General features: G+C 46.2%; 1 protein-coding gene across 3 annotated transcripts in view; it reads right to left on the bottom strand.

Annotated features, from left to right (window-relative positions):
• The window catches only part of btk (Bruton agammaglobulinemia tyrosine kinase), a 124,423-nt gene that overhangs the window by 35,249 nt on the left and 62,087 nt on the right, over positions 1–27,087 (bottom strand). For all 3 annotated transcript variants that reach the window (XM_063060555.1, XM_063060557.1, XM_063060556.1), the window contains 3 exons: positions 26,889–26,968; positions 5,055–5,182; positions 4,026–4,100 (listed from right to left, as the gene is read on the bottom strand). In XM_063060555.1, the coding sequence (XP_062916625.1) occupies positions 4,026–4,100; positions 5,055–5,182; positions 26,889–26,968 (283 nt within the window). The remainder of the gene's footprint in view (positions 1–4,025; positions 4,101–5,054; positions 5,183–26,888; positions 26,969–27,087) is intronic.

Raw genomic sequence — 27,087 nt, 5'->3', positions numbered from 1 at the left:
ATGAGATTCTCTACAATATCCACGGGGATGAGATTCCCTACAATATCCACGGGGATGAGATTCTCTACAATATCCACGGGGATGAGATTCTCTACAATATCCATGGGATGAGATTCTCTACACTATCCACGGGGATGAGATTCTCTACACTATCCACGGGGATGAGATTCCCTGCAATATCCATGGGATGAGATTCTCTACACTATCCACGGGGATAAGATTCCCTACAATATCCACGGGGATGAGGTTCTCTACAATATCCACGGGGATGAGGTTCTCTACAATATCCATGGGATGAGATGTTCTACAATATCCAGAGACATGAGATTCTCTATAGCAGCCATTCTCAGTGGGGGCCCTGGCACATTTGAAGGGAGCCACTGACTGAAAACTGTGAGAAGTGGAGCCCCAAGGGTTTATGGGGGCCCTGGTAATTGAACTGATGAAATACCCAAGCAGCAACTTTCATTGGAGTCAATAGTTTCCATCCTATTTATAATATCTTTCCAACACGCCGTTTGAATTTGGCACTCCTGGTAAATTCATTGCTTAAGCTCCTCCCACACAGCCTCACTTCATTGTCAGTCACAAATCAGACTGCACGTATTCAGTCAAGGGTTCGCACAGCCATTATCTCCATACTTCATTCTCCGAAGATCAGCGTGTCTTGCTAGGCCTTTTTTAGCCTAGTAACTTTGAAGTATATGTGTTTGGATATATTATACGTTAAGGTAGGTTGTGAAAAGTGTTTATTACTGCATATGAAGTCACCAGGGAAAAAAATCTATGGCTCTGGGTGAAGTACAACCCACCCAAGTTGAGGCAGAAATTCAAGAGCGTTTGATTGATCTTCAGAGTGATATAACTGCACATCATCAGTTCAGTCAGTTTCAAAAATATTTTTGGATCAAGCGTGATCTGCCAAATAAATATACAACTCTGTGGGAAAAAGCCCTAAGATATTTTACTGCCTTTCTCTCAACATATTTGGTTGAGAGCCGATTCTGCAAGGTAGTTCCTTGACAAAATCCAGGAACAGAATTGGTATCACAGCAAGAGATGACCTCCGACTGTCATTGTCTAATTTGGAACCCGATACCATGAAACTTGCAGAAAAGCACCAAGGTCTAGGATTGCATTAGGCCTGATAGATGTCTAATTTCATACAGTCTTTTCTTAAATTTTGTCCAGTATGTCGGAATGTTCAAGTTTTCGTGGTGTTCAATAATAAATGATTTTCTCTCTATCTGTTCGTGTTGTATCCCTGTTTGAAGGGGGGCCCTGGAACCTGAGAAGAGCTCCTAAGGCCAAAAAACAGTTCAGAATCACTGCTCTATTGTATCCACAGGGATGAAATTTTCTACAATATATGCAGGCAACTGAATTCTCTGCAATATGGATGAAGATTGCACTTTCAAAGACTAAACATGGGGCTCATTCTCATAAAAATGCAAAGAATCAATTATTTATTAGGATAGTTGCATGATGTGATGACAATTATGAGCAGAGTAAGTGACTAAAATAGAACTCTGCCCACAGCCGAAGCTGATTTCACACCTCCTCTTGCTGAGGCCTAACATCTCAAAACTTCTCACAAGAAACTTCACTTCAGAAGCAAACAGCAAGAGCAGGCTCCATGTGGCCACACTGGGTACACCATGCTAATATCAACATGTCATCTTTCTTTGTCCATGATACCCTGCCGCTGGGGTTCTTCAATTCACTGTCTGTGCTTGTGCTAGGTCGCATATCCACTAAATGAAGGGTAACGTCTAATCAAAATCAGCAGGCGAGTTGGACTTTGCAGCTCGTTTGATCTGGGCCTCCTCTTCCCACAAGCATGGTATTTGCCCTTTCCTTGAACCCTTGCTGGTTGTCGTGAGTTTTCTCCTCCGCATTCTGGGTTTCACAAGGAACTGGGAGATTTGCAGCTGCCTACCAGCACAATGAACCACCATGGATCTCAGCTAATGTGTCAATGGCATGCTTTCTGCAAGCATCGAACTCGGTTTGCGAGTTAAACGTTGCACCAGATCCTACAGAACTGCATTTGCCAAAGACACCACTGCAGAGGCAATGTCACAATTCTCAATCCTAATGCAAAACTTCATTATGGATTTTCAAAAAGAAGAATGCCTGAGCCTATCGGTCTCAATCTTCCCCAGCACAATGGTTCCAAACACTGATAAAAGTTAACTTTATTTTTTAACTACTGGTTTTGCAAAAATGCAGGAATTTTAGAACGCTGGTGGCGGATGGTTCAGCAAGAACTGAGGAAACTTACTAAAGCTGTTCACAAAAAAATGTATGTGCAACTAAAGGGATTATAATATATTTTCATTATTATAGTCATACATGCTTCATTTTCTTTGTGGTTTTACACTTTATTAAAATTCAGAACTGTGTTAGTTTTAAGATTAGTAAGGCTAGCAAATGGTGTGAATTTAGGAGCGTTCCTTCAAATGGGGCTGGACAAGGAGGGTATTTTGATTACAAGTCAGAAGAAAACCAAGACTAGGTAGCACAAAGAAATGCCGCTGAAGAAAAGTCTCGGCCTGAAACGTCACTTCCATGGATGCTGCCTGACCGGCTGAGTTCAAAGTGTTCTGTGGGTGTTGCTTTGGATTTCCAGCATCTGCAGACTTTCTCATGTTCGCAATAAGTAAATCTGACTTTGCTTAATGATCCTGAAATTGATGTGGCAGTCATTGGAATAGAAAGGACACACTGGCTTCCTGGGGACAGGGTTAGTGGAAGGTATCTGTCTTAATGTTTCTTAAACACAGTAATTGTATCTGATTCCACCACCTCCGTCAGCAGCATGTCCCAAATATTAACGTTGCTCTGTGTAGAATAACTTACCCTGCGGATCCCCTTTCAAGCACTTTCTTCTCCTGGTGACTGTCCTCTGCACTCTCTCCAGCCAGATCCTTCTTAAAGTACGGCAACCAGCAAATGCATGCAATATATTCTATAATAATGGTCCCTTTCAGATAAACATTCATACACCAAAACGTCGTTACAGTTCTAATCCACTTCCAAAGACTAAATCTGATGCAGACTGACTCCTGGTTGATGCTGGGATATTTTTTATGGAAATTATATCAAATGTTTGTTTTCCTTGAGTGCAGGAAGCTAGAAGGGATCTGATAGGCTTCCACAAAACCATGAAAGGGATAAACGCAGTAGAAACCTTTACCCGTAACTGAGATGTCAAGTCAAGTCAATTCAAGTTTACTGCCATTCAACAATATACATGTATCACGTCAAATAAGACAATGTTTCTCCAGACCAGGATGTAAAGCACTGCAGTACAGGTAACACACATATAACACACAATAATTTAGGAAAATAAGAATTACATCTACAAATGGTCTACAGCCAGAGGGAAAAACCTTAAGGTGAGGAGTAAGAGATTCAGAGGAGACCTTAAGAACATTATTTCCCCAAAGTGTGGTTGGAACTGGAACACAGTGTTACAAGGGGTGGTGGAGGCAATGACTCTCACAATAATTAAGCAATATCTGAATCTGCTAATGCTGAAGGCGATGGACCAAGTCCTGGTAAATGGGATTAGTTTAGCTGGGTCTTTGATGGTTGGCGTGAACGTGGTGATCTAAATGACCTTGATCTGCGGTATAATCTATGGACACATTCCAGGAATTTCCAGTTCAACACGATGAATTTGCTAATGTCGAGGACACCCCAATTTAAGCCATTTTGGTCTTGTTATTTGTCTTTCAAATGTATGCATGTCGAATTCTGCTATTCCATGGCTCCCAGCTGCTAGCGGGGTCCAAATACAACTCCTGCCAGAATCCTTCATTCCACTGCTCATTCATTGCCCATCACTGATTGGCTGAGAAGGGAATGAAGTGTTGTGTTTCTGAACAACAGCACTGGTGGGATTAATACAAAGAAAGATAAGGGGACTGAATGAAGGATAGGTACCAAATAGCCTGAGCCTGTATTGTGGATTATATAGAATTCTGGGGAAAATTTGAAGCATGAAAACAGAGTCTTACCATAACCAAATCCTGCTGTCAAAGGGACCTTTTTCGTCTGCCAGGATACAGGGTGACGTAACCTCGTAACAAGACCTGCAGTGGACCAACAAAACAGTGTGTTCATCAAATGTTGCTAGGAGCAATGTTTCCATCAAGAGCAGACAGCAGAGATCCCCAAATTCAGCACTCAACATTGCACTGCAGCCAGCCTCGCTGGGACAACGTGGAGCACTTTTGGGCCAATCACCTCCGCTGTCAGCACAGTCCAGGCACCTTCCCCTCCCTGTATAAACAACTTGCCTTGTAAATCTCCTCACCTCAAAGCTGTGGCCTCTAGTATTTGGCATTCCAACCCTGTGAAAAAGACCCTCACTGTCCACCCTATCTCTGCCTCTCACATGTTGCTATACTTAATCCTCCAACCTGCAGCCTCAGGAGAGAAGGCTGCTGGTGCTGACTCAGCCAATGCCGAGCAGGAGTGAGATAGGGAAGCTGGTTGAGTTGCGTCACAACAACAACTTTGCACTCAACGTCAGTAAGAACGAGGAATTGACTTGTGAACTTCAGGAAGGAGAAGTCAGGAGAACACATACCAGAGGGTTGTAAACTCAGCTGGTTTCACCATGGGCACTAGCCTCCCCTTTACTAAGGACATCTTCACATTGATGCCTCAAAAAGGCAGCATTCATCATTAAGGAGTCCCACCCAGGTCATGACAACTTCTCTTTACTACCAGCAGGAAGGAGGTACAAAAGCCTGAAGATGCACACTCAACATTTTAGGAAAAGCCTCTTCCTCTCTGCCATCAGATCTCTGAATGGTCCTTGAACTCATGAACATTACCTCACCATTTTGCTCTGTTTTTGCACTAACTTTTCATAAACAAACTTATAACATATTTTTATGCATAACACTATCCTGCTGTCACAAAACAACAAATTTCAATGATAATAAACCTGATTCTGATTCTGAATATTACCCTCTGGAAAACACACTATCAGTACTGAGCTGCACGGGGCAGTCGGGGAGGTCTATCATTGACTGTACCTGCTGCATTGTGCTGGTGGTAGTTGATCAGCTCGGGAATTGTGTTGAACATGTGTTTCTCTGCAAGGTAGTACTGGTTGTTGGGTGTCACACACACTGTGTAGTGTTTGACTTTACCGCTCTGATCCCTGGTGGCAAAGAAGAACGTGGAGAGAAGGCCAGTATCAGTGCTCAGTAACACAGAATTTCACCTGATCCACAGCAAGTAGAGGAATGTGATGGATACTTCACCCTTATCTGGAAACCAAAGTCATACAGTTGTAGGCAGGTACAGCATGGGAACATTTACCCTCATCCTACGTGGACTGATTTATTCTCCACACATTCCCCCAACACGTTCATCTTACAAAGTTATCCAGAATAATGATCAACACCCGATCTTTGGGGTTTCTTTGTTTTGTGCCTGCCTGTAAGGAGATGAATCTCAAGGTTGTATAATATATATGTTATATAGGCATCCATTAGTCTTGTGAAACCATGGACTTGCACCTTGGAAGGTTTCCAGGGCGCAGGCCTGGGCAAGATTGTATGGAAGACTGGCAGTTGCTCATGCTGCAAGTCTCCCCTCTCCATGCCACCGATGTTGACCAAGGGAAGGGCATTAGGACCCATACAGCTTGGCACCGATATCATCGCAGGGCAATGTGTGGTTAAGTACCTTGCTCAAGGACACAACACGCTGCCTTGGCCAAGGCTCGAACTAGCGACCTTCAAATCACTAGACGAACACCTTGTATACATGCTGTGATAATAAATGTACTTCAAACTTTTGCCTGTGAATAGTGGCTGCAATGCATACTACCTGCACAAAAATCAGGGACAATATCATAGCTGCAGAAAGGGAGGACATCCTGGAGGGATGGCATAATGAGTTCATGTGGGTGTAAGACAGAAATAGCAAGGGAGCAATCACTCTATTGGGGTATTCTATAGACTTCACCACCACCACCCCCAGCTCCATCACCAATAGCAACAAAGACACTGAGGAGCAAACCAGGGGGCATATTTTGGAAAGGTGCAAAAATAGCAGGGTTGTTGCCATAGGTGACCTCAGCTCCCCTAATATTGATTGGTGCCTTCTTAGTGCCAAAGGTTTTGATGGGTCAGCACTTCTTTGATGTGTCACAATATGTGGACAGGTCATCTAGAGGAGAGGTCATACTGGATCTAGTACTAGGCAATGGACCTGGTCAGGTGAGAGATTTCTCAGTGGGTGAGCATTTCAGAGACAGTGACCACATCTCCCTGACCTTTAGCATAGCTTTAGCCAGGGACAGGAGCAGATGGTACACAAAAGTATTTACAAACAGGAGGAAATCTGCAGATGCTGGAAATCCAAGGCAACACACACACAAAGTGCTGGAGGAACTCAACAGATCAGTGCTGATGAAGGGTCTCAGCCCAAGCACTTTATTCTTTTCCATAGATGCTGCCTGGCTCACCGAGTTCCTCCAGCATTTTGTGTGGGCAAGTATTTAATTGGGTGAGGGTGAACTATGATGCTATTAGGCAGAAACTTGAGAGTGTAAATTGGGAACAGATATACTCAGGGAGATGCACATCAGAAATGTGAGATTGTTTAGGGAGCACTTGCATAGAGTTTGAAATAGGTTGCCCCATTGAAGCAGGGGAAGGATCTATGGTGACCAAAAACATTGGAACATCTAGTAAAAAGGAAGAAGGAAGCATACTTAAGATTTAAGAAGCAAGAATCAGAGAGAGCTCTTGAGAGTTATAAGGTAGCCAGGTTCGAACCCGGGACTGCTCACCTTGAAGTCCAGTGTAGATGCCAGTACACCAGTGGCCAGCTGTGTGTCATTAGTATGTGAAGGAGAAAAGTACAGAGAAACAACATCTGGAGAGGTGTTCTGCTACATACTGGCGCCTAAGTTTATCCCATAACTAGAGCTGGTTCCCATCTGTGGGTGCCTATCCGAGCAGGCTCCCCAGCTCTGAGCAGCCTTGGGAGATGGTTAGAATGGGAAGGACACTTTCCAAAAGCACCCGATGATTTTTTTCTCCGTACTCAAGGAGAGCTGGTGCAGAAGGGAAATTTCGATGCTATTTAAAACCAGTCACCATTGGTTTGATTATGTAAATCAAATGGTTATTAATGCTTGCAGAAACCTGACTCTGCTGCAGCTAGTTCTGAGTGTTCAGCAAATGCAGTTTATTTCACAAGAGAAGCATTTCAGCTCTCACCCAATACTTGGGGGTCAGAGCCTGGAATCAGTGAGACCTCTGGGGTTTGTTGGTGTGGAGAAGGGAACAAGGGGAATTCCAGGACAGAAAAATTGATACATGCCCCTTCTGATGTCCAACTACAAGCTCTTTGTTCCATTGTCAGTGTAAACACCAGAGATTCTCTGGATTCTCATAATGATGATGCATCTTGGCTTGAAACGTTAACTGTTTATTCCTCTCTGTAGGTGCTGCCTGACTTGCTGAATTCCTTCAGCATTTTGAGTGTTGCCAGTGCAAAATGTGGTGTGCCCGTCACCCAGTATCATGGGGGATCACACGTAAAGCCAGCGAGTTGTGGGTCGTTAATTTACAATGTAAATCTGCTGCTGGCAGTGGATGTTTCACAGTGAAAATCAGCACTAGTTCATGGTTCCACTTCCCCCTTTTTCATGGTCTGCTGCCTCTCTGCCGCAGGAAGATGCCAAGGGGCAAGGTGCAGTTGGCCTAGTTGAGCGGAACCTGAGACTGACATCTGTGCACAGGATGTCCCGAATTAGCAGCCTCACAAACAACCTCTTGCTTTATGACTTTGCTTGTGGTGCTCTGCAAGCTGAGGAACAGCAGCCCACAAAGCCTACAGTGATTCGACAGCATTCCCGTTCTTCAATCACTCTGCCTACTGAAGGTTCCCCCCAGTCTCTATCTCCTCACTCAACCCCACCATTCTTCCATTACCCTCCAACTTGGTTGCCATGGTAGCACAATGTTACTACAGCTCAGAGTGTCAGAATTCAGAGTTCAATTCTGACAGTGTCATCTGTAAGAAGTCTGTACGTCCTCCCCACGGAGATGCGTGGGTATCCTCCGGGTGCTCTGGTCTCTTCCCACAGTCCGAGGGCGTACCGGTTAGTGGGTTAATGGACCATTGTAAATTGTCCCGTGATTAGGCTGGGGTTAAATCGAGGGTTGCTGGGCAGCGTGGCTCGAAGGGCTGGAAGGGCAAGTTCCACGTTGTATCTCAATCAGTAAGTAAACAAACTCCTAGTCCTCACCACCGGCTACAGATTGTCACTCGATGAATTGACAGAAACCCAAAATCTCACATGCTTTTCCGCCACCTCTGACTACACATCACTTCACTAAGCACTTTCTCTGATCGGCACACTGCTTGTGTTGCTGGGTGGCTAATCCAAAGATGTAAATTCAAATCCCATGACAGTAGCTGGTTTTTGAAAACTGCAATCACCAGCAGCGCCCTCACGATACACTGACTGGAATAAAACCCAACTGATTTTCCAACGTCCTTCAGAGAAGGGAATCTGTCCTCAGCTGCCTCTGCTGAGTCTGAACACAAACTCAAGGAACAGGATCTCATCTTCTGCCTGAGTAGTCTACAACCCAAAGGCGTGCACAGTGAATTCTCCAGTTTCTGGTGAACTGATTCCACTCCCCCTTTGTCTATCACCTCCTCATCTACTGAGTTCACCCTAGCCCACATCCATTTCTTTCCCCTCATTCACCCTCTCCCTCTGCCCATCACCCACACACTCTTCTCACTATTTTCCCTCTCCTCCGCCCTCCCCACCTCCCTCATGAGATTCCATCATCTTTAGCTCTGTGTCACCTCCACCTATCACCAGCCAGCTCTTGTCGTTATCGCCTGCTGTCTCTTACTCCACCCCTTCCCCTCATCTTTTCCTGTTGGCTCTCTCCCCTCAATCTTTCAGTCCAGATGATGAATCTCAGCCTGATATATCTCCTGTTATATCCATTTCCCTTCATAGATACTCCTGACCCCCTGAGTTCCTCCACCATCTTGTTTTTTCACTCCAGATTCCAGTATCCACAGTCTTTTCTATCTCCCTCCTTCCGCTGTTGATGTAAAGATGACACCAGAGCCATTGTAATAACCCGGAGGAATATGGACAGTGGAGCAGAGTGTTAAACAGGGGAAGTCAGAGGCAAATGAAACTCCTCTGGCTGGTTATATCCAAAACCCTTCTTATCTATCTTAGGAGCAAGACAGTAGATAGGGAAAGAATGGTCTCCTTAGTACAAAGTGTAATCTTTGCATGGAGCCAGAGGATACGGGAAGGGCCTGAATGAATACTCCTTATCTGGATTCGCTCAGGAGAAAGGCGTGGGTGATAGTGATGGAGGGGTATGTTGATAGGATGGAGATGTCAGTATTAAGGAGAACTGGTCTCCATCTGCCACATGAACTTGATCAGTGCCAATTCCAGCATCGTTGGCACTCTGCAGCTGAAGCACAAGCCACAGTCTACCAGCTGCTGTTTTTCATGTGACCTGTCCACCACCCAGACTTGGTCCGAAGTCATCACCTGGTCTGGTTAGAGCACAGTCACAGATCTACAGAGCCCTGAAACAGGTCCTGAAGCCAAACCCATCGACACCAATCAAGTTGACTAACTGAGCTAATCCCATCACCCTTGGTCTGCCCCATGTTCTTCTAAACCTTTCCTATCCGTGTTACTGTCCAAATACCTTTATATTATTGTAATTGTACCCACCTCTACCAATGTCTCTCTCAGCTCATTTCAAACCGCACATTTGCCTATGTTTATCCCATATCCTTTTAAACTTCTCCTATCTATGTTACTCTCCAAGTATCTTTGAAATGCTGCTTTGTACCAGCCTTTGCTACTTGTTTCATGTACTCAGCGCCCACTGTGTGAAAGAAGCTGTTCCCCAGGTCTCTCTCATATCCCCCGCCACCCCCTTCACTTCAAACCTGGCTCCAGCTGGCACTGGCTGCCTGTGTGTTACGGCATGTTCAAAACAGCAGTTTCAGGATATGCTCACACACTTCATCAACCACAGAGCTGGAGGGATCATATCTAGCCTTGAATAATAAAAAAAAAACAAATTGCTGTTCTTTTCACAGAGGTGTGAACACTTGTGGTTTGCTGTAAAACTGGGGGTATCCTGACTGGTTGCATCATTAATGGTGAGGCACTTTGAATGTGCAGAAACATAGCAAACTGCAGAGCTTGTGGAGTGAGTCCAGTCCATCACGGGCACATCCCTCCTCATCCACATGAGGCACTGCCTCAAGACGGCAACATCTAACGTCAATAATCCTCGCTGTCCGGGCAATGCCGTCTTTTTGCAGCGACTGCTGAGGGGAACATACAGAAGCCTCAAGTCCCTTGCCAGCAGATTCAAGTTCCCTTCAACCATTCAGTTGTGCCTGCTTGCACAACCCAAATCACTACCTCAGTATTGAAACACTCTGACCACTTTGGACACTGCACGACAAGGGACTTTGTGTTTCCCTTTTGTTATAATTGTGTTCTTCGGATAATTTTGTACATTAATTTATGATTTTCTTGTGAACGTTGTGTCTTTGATGACAGGTGCCTGCGATGCTGCTGAAAGTTTTACATTGTACTTAGAGTCATAGACAAGTACAGCACAGAAACAGGCCATTCAGCCCATCTAGTCCATGCCGAACCATTAAAACTGCCTACTCCCATTGAGCTGTACCAGGACCATAGCCCTCCATACCCCTACCATCCATGTACCTATCCAAACTTCTCTTAAATGTTGAAGTTGAGCTTGCATATACCACTTGCACACCCACGACACTCTGAGTGAAGAAGTTTCCCCTCACGTTCCCCTTAAATTTTTCACCTTTCACCCTTAACCCATGACCTCCAGTTGTAGTCCCACCCAACCTCAGTGGAAAAAGCCTGCTTGCATTTACCCTATCGATACCTCTCATAATCTTGTATACCTCTATCAAATCTTCCCTCAATCTTCAACATTCCACAAAATAAAGTCCTAAACTGTTCAATCTTTCCTGACAAGTCGTGTCCTCCAGACCCGGCAACATACTTGTAAATTATTTCCGTGCTCTTTCAACCTTATTTCCTGCATATAACAATCGACTTGACTTTGGTTTTGAACTAAATTTACAGCGCTGATGTTAATTGTGCTACTGAGCAGGATGGAAGTACGGGGACAATGACAGTGGCCACCCCACAAGGAACTGTTCTTTCCAGCACTGTGGAATTCACGCTGGGTGCAATATGGGTGAAGAATATTTGTAGAATAGTGACTGATTTGTTACGCTTTTCACCCTGGGTAAATGCTCTACAGTACTGAACCTCCTGCTGTAACCACATTGAATCCAGTATGCAAAGACCCTGGCAAAGGAAAATATATTTCCATTATAAGAACACAGGCTCTTTCATTTGATGCAAATACCCTTTGCACTAGCTACATCTTATTTACATTTGATGGTAAAATCGGATTGGGAAGGGGGTGGAGATGTAGGCTGGAATCTAAGTGAGTTGGAGGCAGAAGTATAGAAGCTATGATTTCCTTTTATTCATACCAAGAACCCAATTGTAGCTGCCAAGGCTGAAACAATTGGCCTTCAAGAAGTGGCAGTGCTCTGATGGTGTGTGTAGAGATTTGTTACTTGGGCCCCTGAGGGATGAGCAAACCCTGAGTTTATATTTATCAGGAGCTTATGTGCCTGGAAAGGAAGAGCTGCTGTCTCTGTTGTACCTGATCCCCCTGGTCCCAGGATAGAAGAGCTGCTGTCTCTATTGTACCTGATCCCCCTGGTCCCGGGATAGAAGAGCTGATGTCTCTATTGTACCTCATCCCCCTGGTCCCGGGATAGAAGAGCTGATGTCTCTATTGTACCTGATCCCCCTGATCCCGGGATAGAAGAGCTGATGTCTCTATTGTACCTGTCCCCCTGGTCCTGGGATCAAAGAGCCGATGTCTCTATTGTACCTGATCCCTCTGGTCCTGGGATAGAAGAGCTGATGTCTCTATTGTACCTGATCCCCCTTGTACCGGGATAGAAGAGCTGATGTTCCTATTGTACCTGATCCCGTGGTCCCGGGATAGAAGAGCTGATGTCTCTATTGTACCTGATCCCCCTGGTCCCGGGATAGAAGAGCTGATGTCTCTATTGTTCCTGATCCCCCTGGTCCTGGAATAGAAGAGCTGATGTCTCTATTGTACCTCATCCCCCTGGTCCCGGGATAGAAGAGCTGATGTCTCTATTGTACCTGATCCCCCTGGTCCCGGGATAGAAGAGCTCATGTCTCTACTGTACCCGCTCCTTCTGGTCCCGGGATAGAAGAGCTGATGTCTCTATTGTACCTGTCCCCCGGTCCTGGGATAGAAGAGCTGATGTCTCTATTGTACCTGATCCCTCTGGTCCTGGGATAGAAGAGCTGATGTCTCTATTGTACCTGATCCCCCTTGTACCGGGATAGAAGAGCTGATGTCCCTATTGTACCTGATCCCCCTGGTCCCGGGATAGAAGAGCTGATGTCTCTATTGTACCTGCTCCCCCTGGTCCCGGGATAGAAGAGCTGATGTCTCTATTGTACATGATCCCCCTGGTCCCGGGATAGAAGAGCTGATGTCTCTATTGTTCCTGATCCTCCTGGTCCCGGGATAGAAGAGCTGATGTCTCTATTGTACCTGATCCCCCTGGTCCCGGGATAGAAGAGTTGATGTCTCTATTGTACCTGTTCTCCTGGTCCCGGGATAGAAGAGCTGATGTCTCTATTGTACCTGATCCCCCTGGTCCCGGGATAAAAGAGCTGATGTCTCTATTGTACCTGTCCCCCTGGTCCCAGGATAGAAGAGCTGATGTCTCTATTGTACATGATCCCCCTGGTCCTGGGATAGAAGAGCTGATGTCTTTATTGTACCTGATCCCCCTGGTCCCGGAATAGAAGAGATGATTTCTCTATTGTACCTGATCGCCCTGGTCCGGGGATTGAAGAGCTGATGTCTCTATTGTACCTGATCCCCCTGGTCCCGGGACAGAAGAGCTGATGTCTCTATTGTACCTGTTCCCCTGGTCCCGGGATAGAAGAGCTGATGTCTCTATTGTACCTGATCCCCCTGGTCCCGGGATAAAAGAGCTGATGTCTCTATTGTACCTGTCCCCCTGGTCCCAGGATAGAAGAGCTGATGTCTCTATTGTACCTCATCCCCCTGGTCCCGGGATAGAAGAGCTGATGTCTCTATTGTACCTGATCCCCCTGGTCCCGGGATAGAAGAGCTCATGTCTCTACTGTACCCGCTCCTTCTGGTCCCGGGATAGAAGAGCTGATGTCTCTATTGTACCTGACCCCGGTCCTGGGATAGAAGAGCTGATGTCTCTATTGTACCTGATCCCTCTGGTCCTGGGATAGAAGAGCTGATGTCTCTATTGTACCTGATCCCCCTTGTACCGGGATAGAAGAGCTGATGTCCCTATTGTACCTGATCCCCCTGGTCCCGGGATAGAAGAGCTGATGTCTCTATTGTACCTGCTCCCCCTGGTCCCGGGATAGAAGAGCTGATGTCTCTATTGTACATGATCCCCCTGGTCCCGGGATAGAAGAGCTGATGTCTCTATTGTTCCTGATCCTCCTGGTCCCGGGATAGAAGAGCTGATGTCTCTATTGTACCTGATCCCCCTGGACCCGGGATAGAAGAGTTGATGTCTCTATTGTACCTGTTCTCCTGGTCCCGGGATAGAAGAGCTGATGTCTCTATTGTACCTGATCCCCCTGGTCCCGGGATAAAAGAGCTGATGTCTCTATTGTACCTGTCCCCCTGGTCCCAGGATAGAAGAGCTGATGTCTTTATTGTACCTGATCCCCCTGGTCCCGGGATAGAAGAGATGATTTCTCTATTGTACCTGATCGCCCTGGTCCGGGGATTGAAGAGCTGATGTCTCGATTGTACCTGATCCCCCTGGTCCCGGGACAGAAGAGCTGATGTCTCTATTGTACCTGATCCCCCTGGTCCCGGGATAGAAGAGATGATTTCTCTATTGTACCTGATCGCCCTGGTCCGGGGATTGAAGAGCTGATGTCTCTATTGTACCTGATCCCCCTGGTCCCGGGACAGAAGAGCTGATGTCTCTATTGTACCTGTTCCCCTGGTCCCGGGATAGAAGAGCTGATGTCTCTATTGTACCTGATCCCCCTGGTCCCGGGATAAAAGAGCTGATGTCTCTATTGTACCTGTCCCCCTGGTCCCAGGATAGAAGAGCTGATGTCTCTATTGCACATGATCCCCCTGGTCCTGGGATAGAAGAGCTGATGTCTTTATCGTACCTGATCCCCCTGGTCCTGGGATGGAAGAGCTGATGTTTTTATTGTACCTGATCCCCCTGGTCCCAGGATAGAAGAGCTGATGTCTCTATAGTACCTGATCCCCCTGGTCCTGGGATAGAAGAGCTGATGTCTCTATTGCACCTGATCCCTCTGGTCCTGGGATAGAAGAGCTGATGTCTCTATTGTACCTGATCCCCCTGGTCCCGGGATCAAAGAGCTGATGTCTCTATTGTACCTGTCCCCCTGGTCCCGCGATAGAAGAGCTGATGTCTCTATTGTACCTGATCCCCCTGGTCCCGGGATCAAAGAGCTGATGTCTCTATTGTACCTGATCCCCTGGTCCCGCGATAGAAGAGCTGATGTCTCTATTGTACCTGATCCCCCTGGTCCCGGGATCAAAGAGCTGATGTCTCTATTGTACCTGATCCCCTGGTACCGCGATAGAAGAGCTGATGTCTCTATTGTACCTGATCCCCCTGGTCCCGGGATAAAAGAGCTGATTTCTCTATTGTACCTGATCCCTCTGGTCCTGGTATAGAAGAGCTGATGTCTCTATTGTACCTGATCCCCCTGGTCCTGGGATAGAAGAGCTGATGTCTCTATTGTACCTGATCCCTCTAGTCTTGAGATAGAAGAGCTGATGTCTTTATCGTACCTGATCCCTCTGGTCCTGGGATGGAAGAGCTGATGTTTTTATTGAACCTGATCCCCCTGGTCCCAGGATAGAAGAGCTGATGTCTCTATAGTACCTGATCCCCCTGGTCCTGGGATAGAAGAGCTGATGTCTCTATTGTACCTGATCCCTCTGGTCCTGGTATAGAAGAGCTGATGTCTCTATTGTACCTGATCCCCCTGGTCCCGGGATAGAAGAGCTGATATCTCTATTGTACCTGACCCCCTGGTCCTGGGATAGAAGAGCTGATGTCTCTATTACACCTGATCCCTCTGGTCCTGGGATAGAAGAGCTGATGTCTCTATTGTACCTGCTCCCCCTGGTCCCGGGATTGAAGAGCTGAAGTCTCTATTGTACCTGATGCCCCTGGTCCCAGGATACAAGAGCTGATGTCTCTATTGTACCTGATGCCCCTGGTCCTGGGATAGAAGAGCTGATGTCTCTATTGTACCTGATCCCCCTGGTCCCGGGATAGAAGAGCTGATGTCTCTATTGTACCAGCTCCCCCTGGTCCCGGGATAGAAGAGCTGATGTCTCTATTGTACCTGATCCCCCTGGTCCCGGGACAGAAGAGCTGATGTCTCTATTGTACCTGATCCCCCTGGTCCTGGGATAGAAGAGCTGATGTCTCTATTGTTCCTGATCCCCCTGGTCCTGGGATAGAAGAGCTGATGTCTCTATTGTACCTCATCCCCCTGGTCCCGGGATAGAAGAGCTCATGTCTCTACTGTACCCGCTCCTTCTGGTCCCGGGATAGAAGAGCTGATTTCTCTATTGTACCTGATCGCCCTGGTCCGGGGATTGAAGAGCTGATGTCTCTATTGTACCTGATCCCCCTGGTCCCGGGACAGAAGAGCTGATGTCTCTATTGTACCTGTTCCCCTGGTCCCGGGATAGAAGAGCTGATGTTTCTATTGTACCTGATCCCCCTGGTCCCGGGATAAAAGAGCTGATGTCTCTATTGTACCTGTCCCCCTGGTCCCAGGATAGAAGAGCTGATGTCTCTATTGCACATGATCCCCCTGGTCCTGGGATAGAAGAGCTGATGTCTTTATCGTACCTGATCCCCCTGGTCCTGGGATGGAAGAGCTGATGTTTTTATTGTACCTGATCCCCCTGGTCCTGGGATAGAAGAGCTGATGTCTCTATTGTACCTGATCCCCCTGGTCCCGGGATCAAAGAGCTGATGTCTCTATTGTACCTGTCCCCCTGGTCCCGCGATAGAAGAGCTGATGTCTCTATTGTACCTGATCCCCCTGGTCCCAGGATCAAAGTGCTGATGTCTCTATTGTACCTGATCCCCTGGTCCCGCGATAGAAGAGCTGATGTCTCTATTGTACCTTATCCCCCTGGTCCCGGGATCAAAGAGCTGATGTCTCTATTGTACCTGATCCCTCTAGTCTTGAGATAGAAGAGCTGATGTCTCTATTGTACCTGATCCCCCTGGTCCTGGGATAGAAGAGCTGATGTCTTTATCGTGCCTGATCCCTCTGGTCCTGGGATGGAAGAGCTGATGTTTTTATTGTACCTGATCCCCCTGGTCCCAGGATAGAAGAGCTGATGTCTCTATAGTACCTGATCCCCCTGGTCCTGGGATAGAAGAGCTGATGTCTCTATTGTACCTGCTCCCCCTGGTCCCGGGATTGAAGAGCTGAAGTCTCTATTGTACCTGATGCCCCTGGTCCCAGGATACAAGACCTGATGTCTCTATTGTACCTGATGCCCCTGGTCCTGGGATAGAAGAGCTGATGTCTCTATTGTACCTGATCCCCCTGGTCCCGGGATAGAAGAGCTGATGTCTCTATTGTACCTGCTCCCCCTGGTCCCGGGATAGAAGAGCTGATGTCTCTATTGTACATGATCCCCCTGGTCCCGGGATAGAAGAGCTGATGTCTCTATTGTTCCTGATCCTCCTGGTCCCGGGATAGAAGAGCTGATGTCTCTATTGTACCTGATCCCCCTGGTCCCGGGATAGAAGAGTTGATGTCTCTATTGTACCTGTTCTCCTGGTCCCGGGATAGAAGAGCTGATGTCTCTATTGTACCTGATCCCCCTGGTCCCGGGATAAAAGAGCTGATGTCTCTATTGTACCTGTCCCCCTGGTCCCAGGATAGAAGAGCTGATGTCTCTATTGTACATGATCCCCCTGGTCCTGGGATAGAAGAGCTGATGTCTTTATTGTACCTGATCCCCCTGGTCCCGGGATAGAAGAGATGATTTCTCTATTGTACCTGATCGCCCTGGTCCGGGGATTGAAGAGCTGATGTCTCTATTGTACCTGATCCCCCTGGTCCCGGGACAGAAGAGCTGATGTCTCTATTGTACCTGATCCCCCTGGTCCCGGGATAGAAGAGATGATTTCTCTATTGTACCTGATCGCCCTGGTCCGGGGATTGAAGAGCTGATGTCTCTATTGTACCTGATCCCCCTGGTCCCGGGACAGAAGAGCTGATGTCTCTATTGTACCTGTTCCCCTGGTCCCGGGATAGAAGAGCTGATGTCTCTATTGTACCTGATCCCCCTGGTCCCGGGATAAAAGAGCTGTTGTCTCTATTGTACCTGTCCCCCTGGTCCCAGGATAGAAGAGCTGATGTCTCTATTGCACATGATCCCCCTGGTCCTGGGATAGAAGAGCTGATGTCTTTATCGTACCTGATCCCCCTGGTCCTGGGATGGAAGAGCTGATGTTTTTATTGTACCTGATCCCCCTGGTCCCAGGATAGAAGAGCTGATGTCTCTATAGTACCTGATCCCCCGGTCCTGGGATAGAAGAGCTGATGTCTCTATTGCACCTGATCCCTCTGGTCCTGGGATAGAAGAGCTGATGTCTCTATTGTACCTGATCCCCCTGGTCCCGGGATCAAAGAGCTGATGTCTCTATTGTACCTGTCCCCCTGGTCCCGCGATAGAAGAGCTGATGTCTCTATTGTACCTGATCCCCCTGGTCCCGGGATCAAAGAGCTGATGTCTCTATTGTACCTGATCCCCTGGTCCCGCGATAGAAGAGCTGATGTCTCTATTGTACCTGATCCCCCTGGTCCCGGGATCAAAGAGCTGATGTCTCTATTGTACCTGATCCCCTGGTACCGCGATAGAAGAGCTGATGTCTCTATTGTACCTGATCCCCCTGGTCCCGGGATAGAAGAGCTGATGTCTCTATTGTACCTGATCCCTCTAGTCTTGAGATAGAAGAGCTGATGTCTTTATCGTACCTGATCCCTCTGGTCCTGGGATGGAAGAGCTGATGTTTTTATTGAACCTGATCCCCCTGGTCCCAGGATAGAAGAGCTGATGTCTCTATAGTACCTGATCCCCCTGGTCCTGGGATAGAAGAGCTGATGTCTCTATTGTACCTGATCCCTCTGGTCCTGGTATAGAAGAGCTGATGTCTCTATTGTACCTGATCCCCCTGGTCCCGGGATAGAAGAGCTGATATCTCTATTGTACCTGACCCCCTGGTCCTGGGATAGAAGAGCTGATGTCTCTATTACACCTGATCCCTCTGGTCCTGGGATAGAAGAGCTGATGTCTCTATTGTACCTGCTCCCCCTGGTCCCGGGATTGAAGAGCTGAAGTCTCTATTGTACCTGATGCCCCTGGTCCCAGGATACAAGAGCTGATGTCTCTATTGTACCTGATGCCCCTGGTCCTGGGATAGAAGAGCTGATGTCTCTATTGTACCTGATCCCCCTGGTCCCGGGATAGAAGAGCTGATGTCTCTATTGTACCAGCTCCCCCTGGTCCCGGGATAGAAGAGCTGATGTCTCTATTGTACCTGATCCCCCTGGTCCCGGGACAGAAGAGCTGATGTCTCTATTGTACCTGATCCCCCTGGTCCTGGGATAGAAGAGCTGATGTCTCTATTGTTCCTGATCCCCCTGGTCCTGGGATAGAAGAGCTGATGTCTCTATTGTACCTCATCCCCCTGGTCCCGGGATAGAAGAGCTCATGTCTCTACTGTACCCGCTCCTTCTGGTCCCGGGATAGAAGAGCTGATTTCTCTATTGTACCTGATCGCCCTGGTCCGGGGATTGAAGAGCTGATGTCTCTATTGTACCTGATCCCCCTGGTCCCGGGACAGAAGAGCTGATGTCTCTATTGTACCTGTTCCCCTGGTCCCGGGATAGAAGAGCTGATGTTTCTATTGTACCTGATCCCCCTGGTCCCGGGATAAAAGAGCTGATGTCTCTATTGTACCTGTCCCCCTGGTCCCAGGATAGAAGAGCTGATGTCTCTATTGCACATGATCCCCCTGGTCCTGGGATAGAAGAGCTGATGTCTTTATCGTACCTGATCCCCCTGGTCCTGGGATGGAAGAGCTGATGTTTTTATTGTACCTGATCCCCCTGGTCCCGGGACAGAAGAGCTGATGTCTCTATTGTACCTGTTCCCCTGGTCCCGGGATAGAAGAGCTGATGTTTCTATTGTACCTGATCCCCCTGGTCCCGGGATAAAAGAGCTGATGTCTCTATTGTACCTGTCCCCCTGGTCCCAGGATAGAAGAGCTGATGTCTCTATTGCACATGATCCCCCTGGTCCTGGGATAGAAGAGCTGATGTCTTTATCGTACCTGATCCCCCTGGTCCTGGGATGGAAGAGCTGATGTTTTTATTGTACCTGATCCCCCTGGTCCTGGGATAGAAGAGCTGATGTCTCTATTGTACCTGATCCCCCTGGTCCCGGGATCAAAGAGCTGATGTCTCTATTGTACCTGTCCCCCTGGTCCCGCGATAGAAGAGCTGATGTCTCTATTGTACCTGATCCCCCTGGTCCCAGGATCAAAGTGCTGATGTCTCTATTGTACCTGATCCCCTGGTCCCGCGATAGAAGAGCTGATATCTCTATTGTACCTGATCCCCCTGGTCCCGGGATCAAAGAGCTGATGTCTCTATTGTACCTGTCCCCCTGGTCCCGCGATAGAAGAGCTGATGTCTCTATTGTACCTGATCCCCCTGGTCCCAGGATCAAAGTGCTGATGTCTCTATTGTACCTGATCCCCTGGTCCCGCGATAGAAGAGCTGATATCTCTATTGTACCTGATCCCCCTGGTCCCGGGATCAAAGAGCTGATGTCTCTATTGTACCTGATCCCCTGGTCCCGCGATAGAAGAGCTGATGTCTCTATTGTACCTGATCCCCCTGGTCCCGGGATAAAAGAGCTGATTTCTCTATTGTACCTGATCCCTCTGGTCCTGGTATAGAAGAGCTGATGTCTCTATTGTACCTGATCCCCCTGGTCCTGGGATAGAAGAGCTGATGTCTCTATTGTACCTGATCCCTCTAGTCTTGAGATAGAAGAGCTGATGTCTCTATTGTACCTGATCCCCCTGGTCCTGGGATAGAAGAGCTGATGTCTTTATCGTGCCTGATCCCTCTGGTCCTGGGATGGAAGAGCTGATGTTTTTATTGTACCTGATCCCCCTGGTCCCAGGATAGAAGAGCTGATGTCTCTATAGTACCTGATCCCCCTGGTCCTGGGATAGAAGAGCTGATGTCTCTATTGTACCTGATCCCTCTGGTCCTGGTATAGAAGAGCTGATGTCTCTATTGTACCTGATCCCCCTGGTCCCGGGATAGAAGAGCTGATATCTCTATTGTACCTGACCCCCTGGTCCTGGGATAGAAGAGCTGATGTCTCTATTGTATCTGCTCCCCCTGGTCCCGGGATTGAAGAGCTGAAGTCTCTATTGTACCTGATGCCCCTGGTCCCAGGATACAAGACCTGATGTCTCTATTGTACCTGATGCCCCTGGTCCTGGGATAGAAGAGCTGATGTCTCTATTGTACCTGATCCCCCTGGTCCCGGGATAGAAGAGCTGATGTCTCTATTGTACCTGCTCCCCTTGGTCCCGGGATAGATGAGCCGTTGTCTCTATTGTACCTTTCCCCCTGGTCCTGGGATAGAAGAGCTGATGTCTCTATTGTACCTGATCCCTCTGGTCCTGGGATAGAAGAGCTGATGTCTCTATTGTACCTGATCCCCCTGGTCCCGGGATAGAAGAGCTGATGTCTCTATTGTACCTGATCCCCCTGGTCCCGGGACAGAAGAGCTGATGTCTCTATTGTACCTGATCCCCCTGGTCCCAGGATAGAAGAGCTGGTGTCTCTATTGTACCTGATCCCCCTGGTCCCAGGATAGAAGAGCTGATTTCTCTATTGTACCTGCTCCCCCTGGTCCCAGGATAGAAGAGCTTGTGTCTCTATTGTACCTGATCCCCCTGGTCCCAGGATAGAAGAGCTGATTTCTCTATTGTACCTGCTCCCCTTGTTCCTCTGGTGACGGCAGATACGCCAGAGTCATCTTTGATGGTTGCTGCAGTGTATTTTGTGAGTGATGACCAATAAATCCACTGCAGTCAGTGGAAAAAAAACTGTTCAGGTGCTGGAAGGTCTGCAAAGTGGAAGCTTTTTACTGGTAAATTACAGAGTGTCATGGAGTCATTGAGCACAGAAACAGGGGCTTCAACCCAACTAATGCAGTTAGACCAAGAATACCATCTCAGTTAGTCTCCTGTGCCCACATTTGGTCATATCCCTCCAAGCCTCTCTTATCCAGGTACCTGTCAAAATGCTTTTTAAATATGGTTAATGTACCTGCCTCTGATAGCTCATTCCATATTCGCAGCATGCTCTGCGTTTAAAAAGTTGCCCCTACCCAGTTTTAGGTTTTATTACTGGGCTGTCAATATACAAAACCTTACATTTTGGTCATATTATATTAACCGTGAGGACTGTCCAGTATGGGTTTCTTTAGAAGCTCACTCTGTTAATAAATTTTCCATCATTTCTCTTCTTGGATCCTCACTTCCTTTATCTTTAAGTAACTGTGCTTTGAGGATCTGGGTACAATTTAGAAAATATTTTTGGTTTATTGAGATTTTCTCTTTCTAGTCCCACTTTTTCTAATTATTTTTTAAACCCTCTATGACCGATCTAGTTTTTAAAGAATGGGATAGATTGGGTTTTAAATGCTTCCAGGATTTGTTTGTTGGAGGAAGTCTCTTTTTGTCTGAGCAATTGTCAGCTAAGTATAGCTTATCAAAAGCCCACTTTTTTCGATATCTACAAATTAGAGACTGCCTGCGATCTCAATTATATACATTTCCTAAAAGTCCCAATAAGAACTTATTAGATGTAATTTTTAATTTGAAACCTTTTTATTATGGTTCAATATCTAATATTTATGGTATGTTGCTGGGAATGAGAAATGCTCCTTTAGACAAAATTAAAAATCTTTGGGAATAAGCTTCACAGACTTCAATTTCCAAGGAAACTTGGAATGAAATTTTAAAACTGGTTAACACTTCATCATTATGTGCCCTCCACTCTCTCTTACAATTTAAAGTGGTCCATAGGGCCCACGTGACCACATAGCTTATCTCGTTTTCATTCGGATATATCTCCCTTTTCTGATAGATGTAATAATGGAGAAACTTCACTAATTCATATGTTTGGACATGTCCAAGTCTTGGGAAATACTGGAAGGAAGTATTTCAAATTTTCTCCATACTTTTCGAAGTAAATTTTAAGCCTAACCCTTTGACTGCTTTATTCAGTATTGTTGGAGAAAAAAATATTATTCTGGAGACATCTGCTTTTATTTCTCTTATAGCTAGGAGGACACTCTTGCTTAAATGGAAGGATGTCGTTCCACCTACTCACGCTCAATGGTTACGTCATGTTATGTCATGTTTAAATTTAGAAAAGATCCGTTGTTCAATTTCTGAATCTAGCCAAGACTTCCACACATTGTGGGGACCATTTTTGAACTATTTTCAAAAACTTTGATTTGTTGTTAAAGTACAGATGTTGGCTGATAACATATTTCACTATATGATAAGGATTTTTTCCCTTCTTTCTTTCTTTACCAAGCATCTTCGATCTTGGTAGTGGGTTTAGATTTTCTTTTCTGTTTCATAATAACATTATCATATTTCAATATTATGATTTAATTTAATTTACATGAATACAGAGTAATTAAGTTGCAAGTGTGATTCAAATATGTATTGATTTTTTTTGACTTATATACTTCTTGTACTCTGTATTCTTTATGTAGAAATTAATAATAAAAATATTGAAAGAAAAGTAATATTGTCCCTCAGGTTCCTATTAAATCTTTTCCCTCTCATCTAGAAATCTATGCTTCCCAGATCCCTGGGAAAAAGACTGTAAGCATTGACCCTTTATGAAAATGAGGGAGCTGCACAGACAGCGAGCAAGTGGAGACTATTGTATTATAACCAGGCTTATAGATGTCGTAGATAGAGGAAACAAGTGATACTGAATCTTTACCTCGCCTATGAGCCTAGAGAATAATGTACTACCACTGTAACCACACAAATTAGACTGACAATCTTGCTACATTTTGGTCAGTAGTAACCCTCCCTGGGCCTGGACATTGTTGGTCAGGGGGTGGGGGTGGGGGGATGCTTTTGAGTGTCAGTGCTAGGCACAGATTCTATGGTTGGAGATGCTCACATGCAGAAATCCATCCGTGCAAGAACATTGTTTGCACATGACAAGCAGAACAGGGTAGCTCCTGATATGCCTACCTCTGCACGAGTTGCTGAAGCTGTTGAAGACGGATGGGCCTTTATCTGCCCAAAATAGTTCCCATGGCACCGTAATGGAGCTGAGATGATTCCCTCATCAGATACTATCCTCTGCATTGTGTGCCATGGGTCTGCTGCCCTTGCTTTCAATTGATAGCAATGTTTTTGGGATCATGAGACCATAAACATAAGACCAGAAGTAGGCCATTCAGCCCATTCAGTCTGTTCCTCCATTCATTTGTGGCTGATTTATAATTCCCTCTCATCCCCAAATTCTTGCCTTCTCCCCATAACCTTTGACACTCTTTCTAGTGAAGAACTTATCAACCTCTGTTTTAAATGACTTGGCCTGCATCACCATCTATGGCATTGCATTCTACGGATTCACCACCACTTGCTAAAGAAATTCCTCCTCGTTCTGTCCTGAATTCTATTCTGGGGCTATGCCCTCTGGTCCTAGACTCTCCCACTATGGGAAATGTCCTCTCCACATACGCTCAATCTGGGCTTTTCAACATTCAATAGGTTTCAATGACTTCCTCCTCATTCTTATAAACTCCAGTCAGTACACCCAGAGCAATCAAGCATTCCTCACATATTAACACTGTCATTCTCCAAATCAGTCTTTAAACCACTGGACCCTCTCCAACGCCAGCATGTCCTTCCTTAGATAAGGGGCACAAAACTGTTCCCAGTAATCTAAATGAGGTCTGATATTTAGCCTTTTAAAGCCTCAGCCTCACCTCCTTGCACTTATGTTGTAGTCCTTTCCAAATAAATGCTAGCATTGCATTTGCTTTCTTTACTATTGACTCAAGTGGCAAGTTAACCTTCAGGAATCCTCCACTAGGACTTGCAAGTCTCTTTACAGCTCTGATTTCTGAATTCACTCCCCACTTAGAAAATAATCTACACCTTTGCTCCTTCTACCAAATTGCATGACCATATGCTTTGCTACACCGTAGTCCATCTGCCATTTTTTTTTTACCCATTCTCTTAATCTAAGTCTTCCACAGACTCCCTGCTTTTTCAACACTACTTGTATCTTTGTATGTCCACAAACTTGGCCACAAAGCCATCAGTTCCATCATCTAAATTATTGACAAATGATGTAAAAAGAAGTGGTCTCAACACCACCCCCTGCAGAAAACCACTAGTCACCAGCAGACAGCCAGAATAGGCCCCCTTTATTCCCACTCTTTGCCTCCTGCCAGTCAGCCAATCTTTTACCCGCACTGTGGTCTTTCCTGTAATGCATAGGCTCTTATCTTATTTAGCAGCTTTACATATGACACGTTGTTAATAGCCTTCGACCAATCCACGTAAACAATATCCACTGAATTCCAGCAGATTTGCCAGGCACGATCTCCCCTTAAGTAAACCATTCTGACTATGAACTAGGTTCCAAGTACCCAGAAATTTCATCCTTAATAATGGGCTCTAAAGTCTTCTCAACCACTGAAGTCAGGCTAACTGCCCTATGACTTCCTGTCTTATGCCTCCCTTCCTTCCTAAAGACTGGAGTGACATTTGTGATTTTCCAGTCCTCTGAAACCTTTCCGGACTCTAGTGATTCTTGAACGATCTCTACTCATGCCTCCATAATCTTCTGTCAGAATCCAGAAGTGTAGTCCATCTGGTCCTGATGACCTAACCACCTTCACATCTTTTAGCTTCCCAAGCACCTTCTACTGAATAATAGAGTACACTCACTTCTGCCTCCTGACTCTCTTGAATTACTGGCACATTGCTGGTGATTTCTGCAGTGAAATCTGATGCAAAATACTTATTCAGTTCATCTGCAATTTCTCCGCTCCTCATTTCTACTTCTACAGTATAGTTTTCCAGCAGTCCGTGTCCATTCTTGTCTCTGTTTTACTCTATAGGTACCAGAAAATAATGTTTGCTATTCCCTTTTGTTAGCTGTCTTACCTACATATTTCACCCTTTCTCCCCTTTTTCACTTGTCTTCTGTTGCCTTTAAAACTTCCCAGTGCTCTAACTTTCCACTAGTTTTTGCAATATTGTATTTTGTATCTTCTTTGGTTTTACACTGTCCAGGTCAGCCATAGTTGTCTCATCCTCCCTTTGGACAATGTCTTCTTTGGGATGAGTTTACCCTGCATTTTCCAGCTTGCTCCCAGCTACTCCTGCCATCCCTACACTACTGTCATCTTTGCTTGAGTCCCCTTCCAGTTCCTTTCTCATGCCTCTGTAGTTACCTTTACTCAACTGTAATACTTAGCTTCTCTCTCTGAAACTGTAGTGTGAAATCTATCATATTAAATATCCTTAGGGTTCCTTTACCTTAAGCTCCTTAATTAATCACTGAAACCCATTCATACAACTGCTATCTCAAAGTCAGGAGACAAATTACACTCATGATTTAATCACACCCACTAGAGTTGGGTGTGATTAGAACTAGAGGTCATGGGTTAAGGGTGAATGTGAAATGTTTAAAGGGAACATGAGGGGAGGGTTACTTCTTCACTCAAAGGAAGTTTGGTTTGCCAGTGGAAGTAGAGGATGCAAGTTCAATTTCAACATTTAAGAGCAGTTTGGATAGGTACATTGATGAGAGGGGTATGGAGGGCTATGGTTTAAATGCAGTCAATAGGACTAGGCATGAAATAGATGGGCCAAAGGGCCTGTTTCTGTGCTGTAGAGCTCTGTGACTCTATGACCTGCTCATGAGAAGGAATTAAGCAACAAAAAGAATCTTCTCACTGTAAACTGTGAGTGAAAAGAGGGACAATAGAGAACTGCAGGGGTTTCTAAAGGACGTGTGACAAGTTCCTGATGTTATTAAGAGGAAGAGCATATTCTCCCCCGGAGAGAGGGCTGAGAGGATCTGTGTCTAATAACTCCAATAGGGTTGACCGTGACACCCCTGGTCGGAGGACCAGAATCAGAGGACACAAAGTTCCTGACTCCCCCATGTTGAGAGAGTGGAACAGACTCTCTGGGGAGATGGTGGATGCAATTCAGATTCAGAAAATAACATGTGATGATACAAATTGAGGTAAAATGAGACAAGCCATGTGGTGAACGTATCTGTGCAAAAGGCACGCAATGTCTCATCATGATCTTCAAAGCTCTCCAGCACCAGCCGTTTCCTCACCCTTTGTCTGAGTTGACTGACCGACAATACAAGTCAACATCCCCATTATAGTTCCATCAAGGAGCAACGTGAAGCAGGTTGGTCTTTATCTCCTGTAATAAATCTGTCCCCCTGTGAGTGGGCTGGCATTGCTGCTGCTTCTTCTCTCTGAAAAGTTGCCACATAGTCAAACAGTAGAAGTAAAAACAGATTGACCTACCCTGGTGTTTTGCTGAGCACGGACATTGTGTACTTCCCGGGTTGACTGGAGTTCCTGAGGAGAAAGGCACCTTCCTTTCCCTACAAAGGAAAGCACGCATCACTGTGCTGACTGACACAAGGCAGATTAGTTGGTGCACCTCCTCACCGGTCTGCCCCTGGGCCTAGCTAGTCACAGCTCCAGGCAGCAGGCCCTCAAG

Source organism: Mobula hypostoma, chromosome 10 (assembly GCF_963921235.1).
Source record: "Mobula hypostoma chromosome 10, sMobHyp1.1, whole genome shotgun sequence".
NCBI classification, from domain to species: Eukaryota; Metazoa; Chordata; class Chondrichthyes; order Myliobatiformes; family Myliobatidae; genus Mobula; species Mobula hypostoma.
The sequence above is the reverse complement of the archived record's forward strand: the minus strand, read 5'-3'. Positions and strand labels throughout refer to the sequence as shown.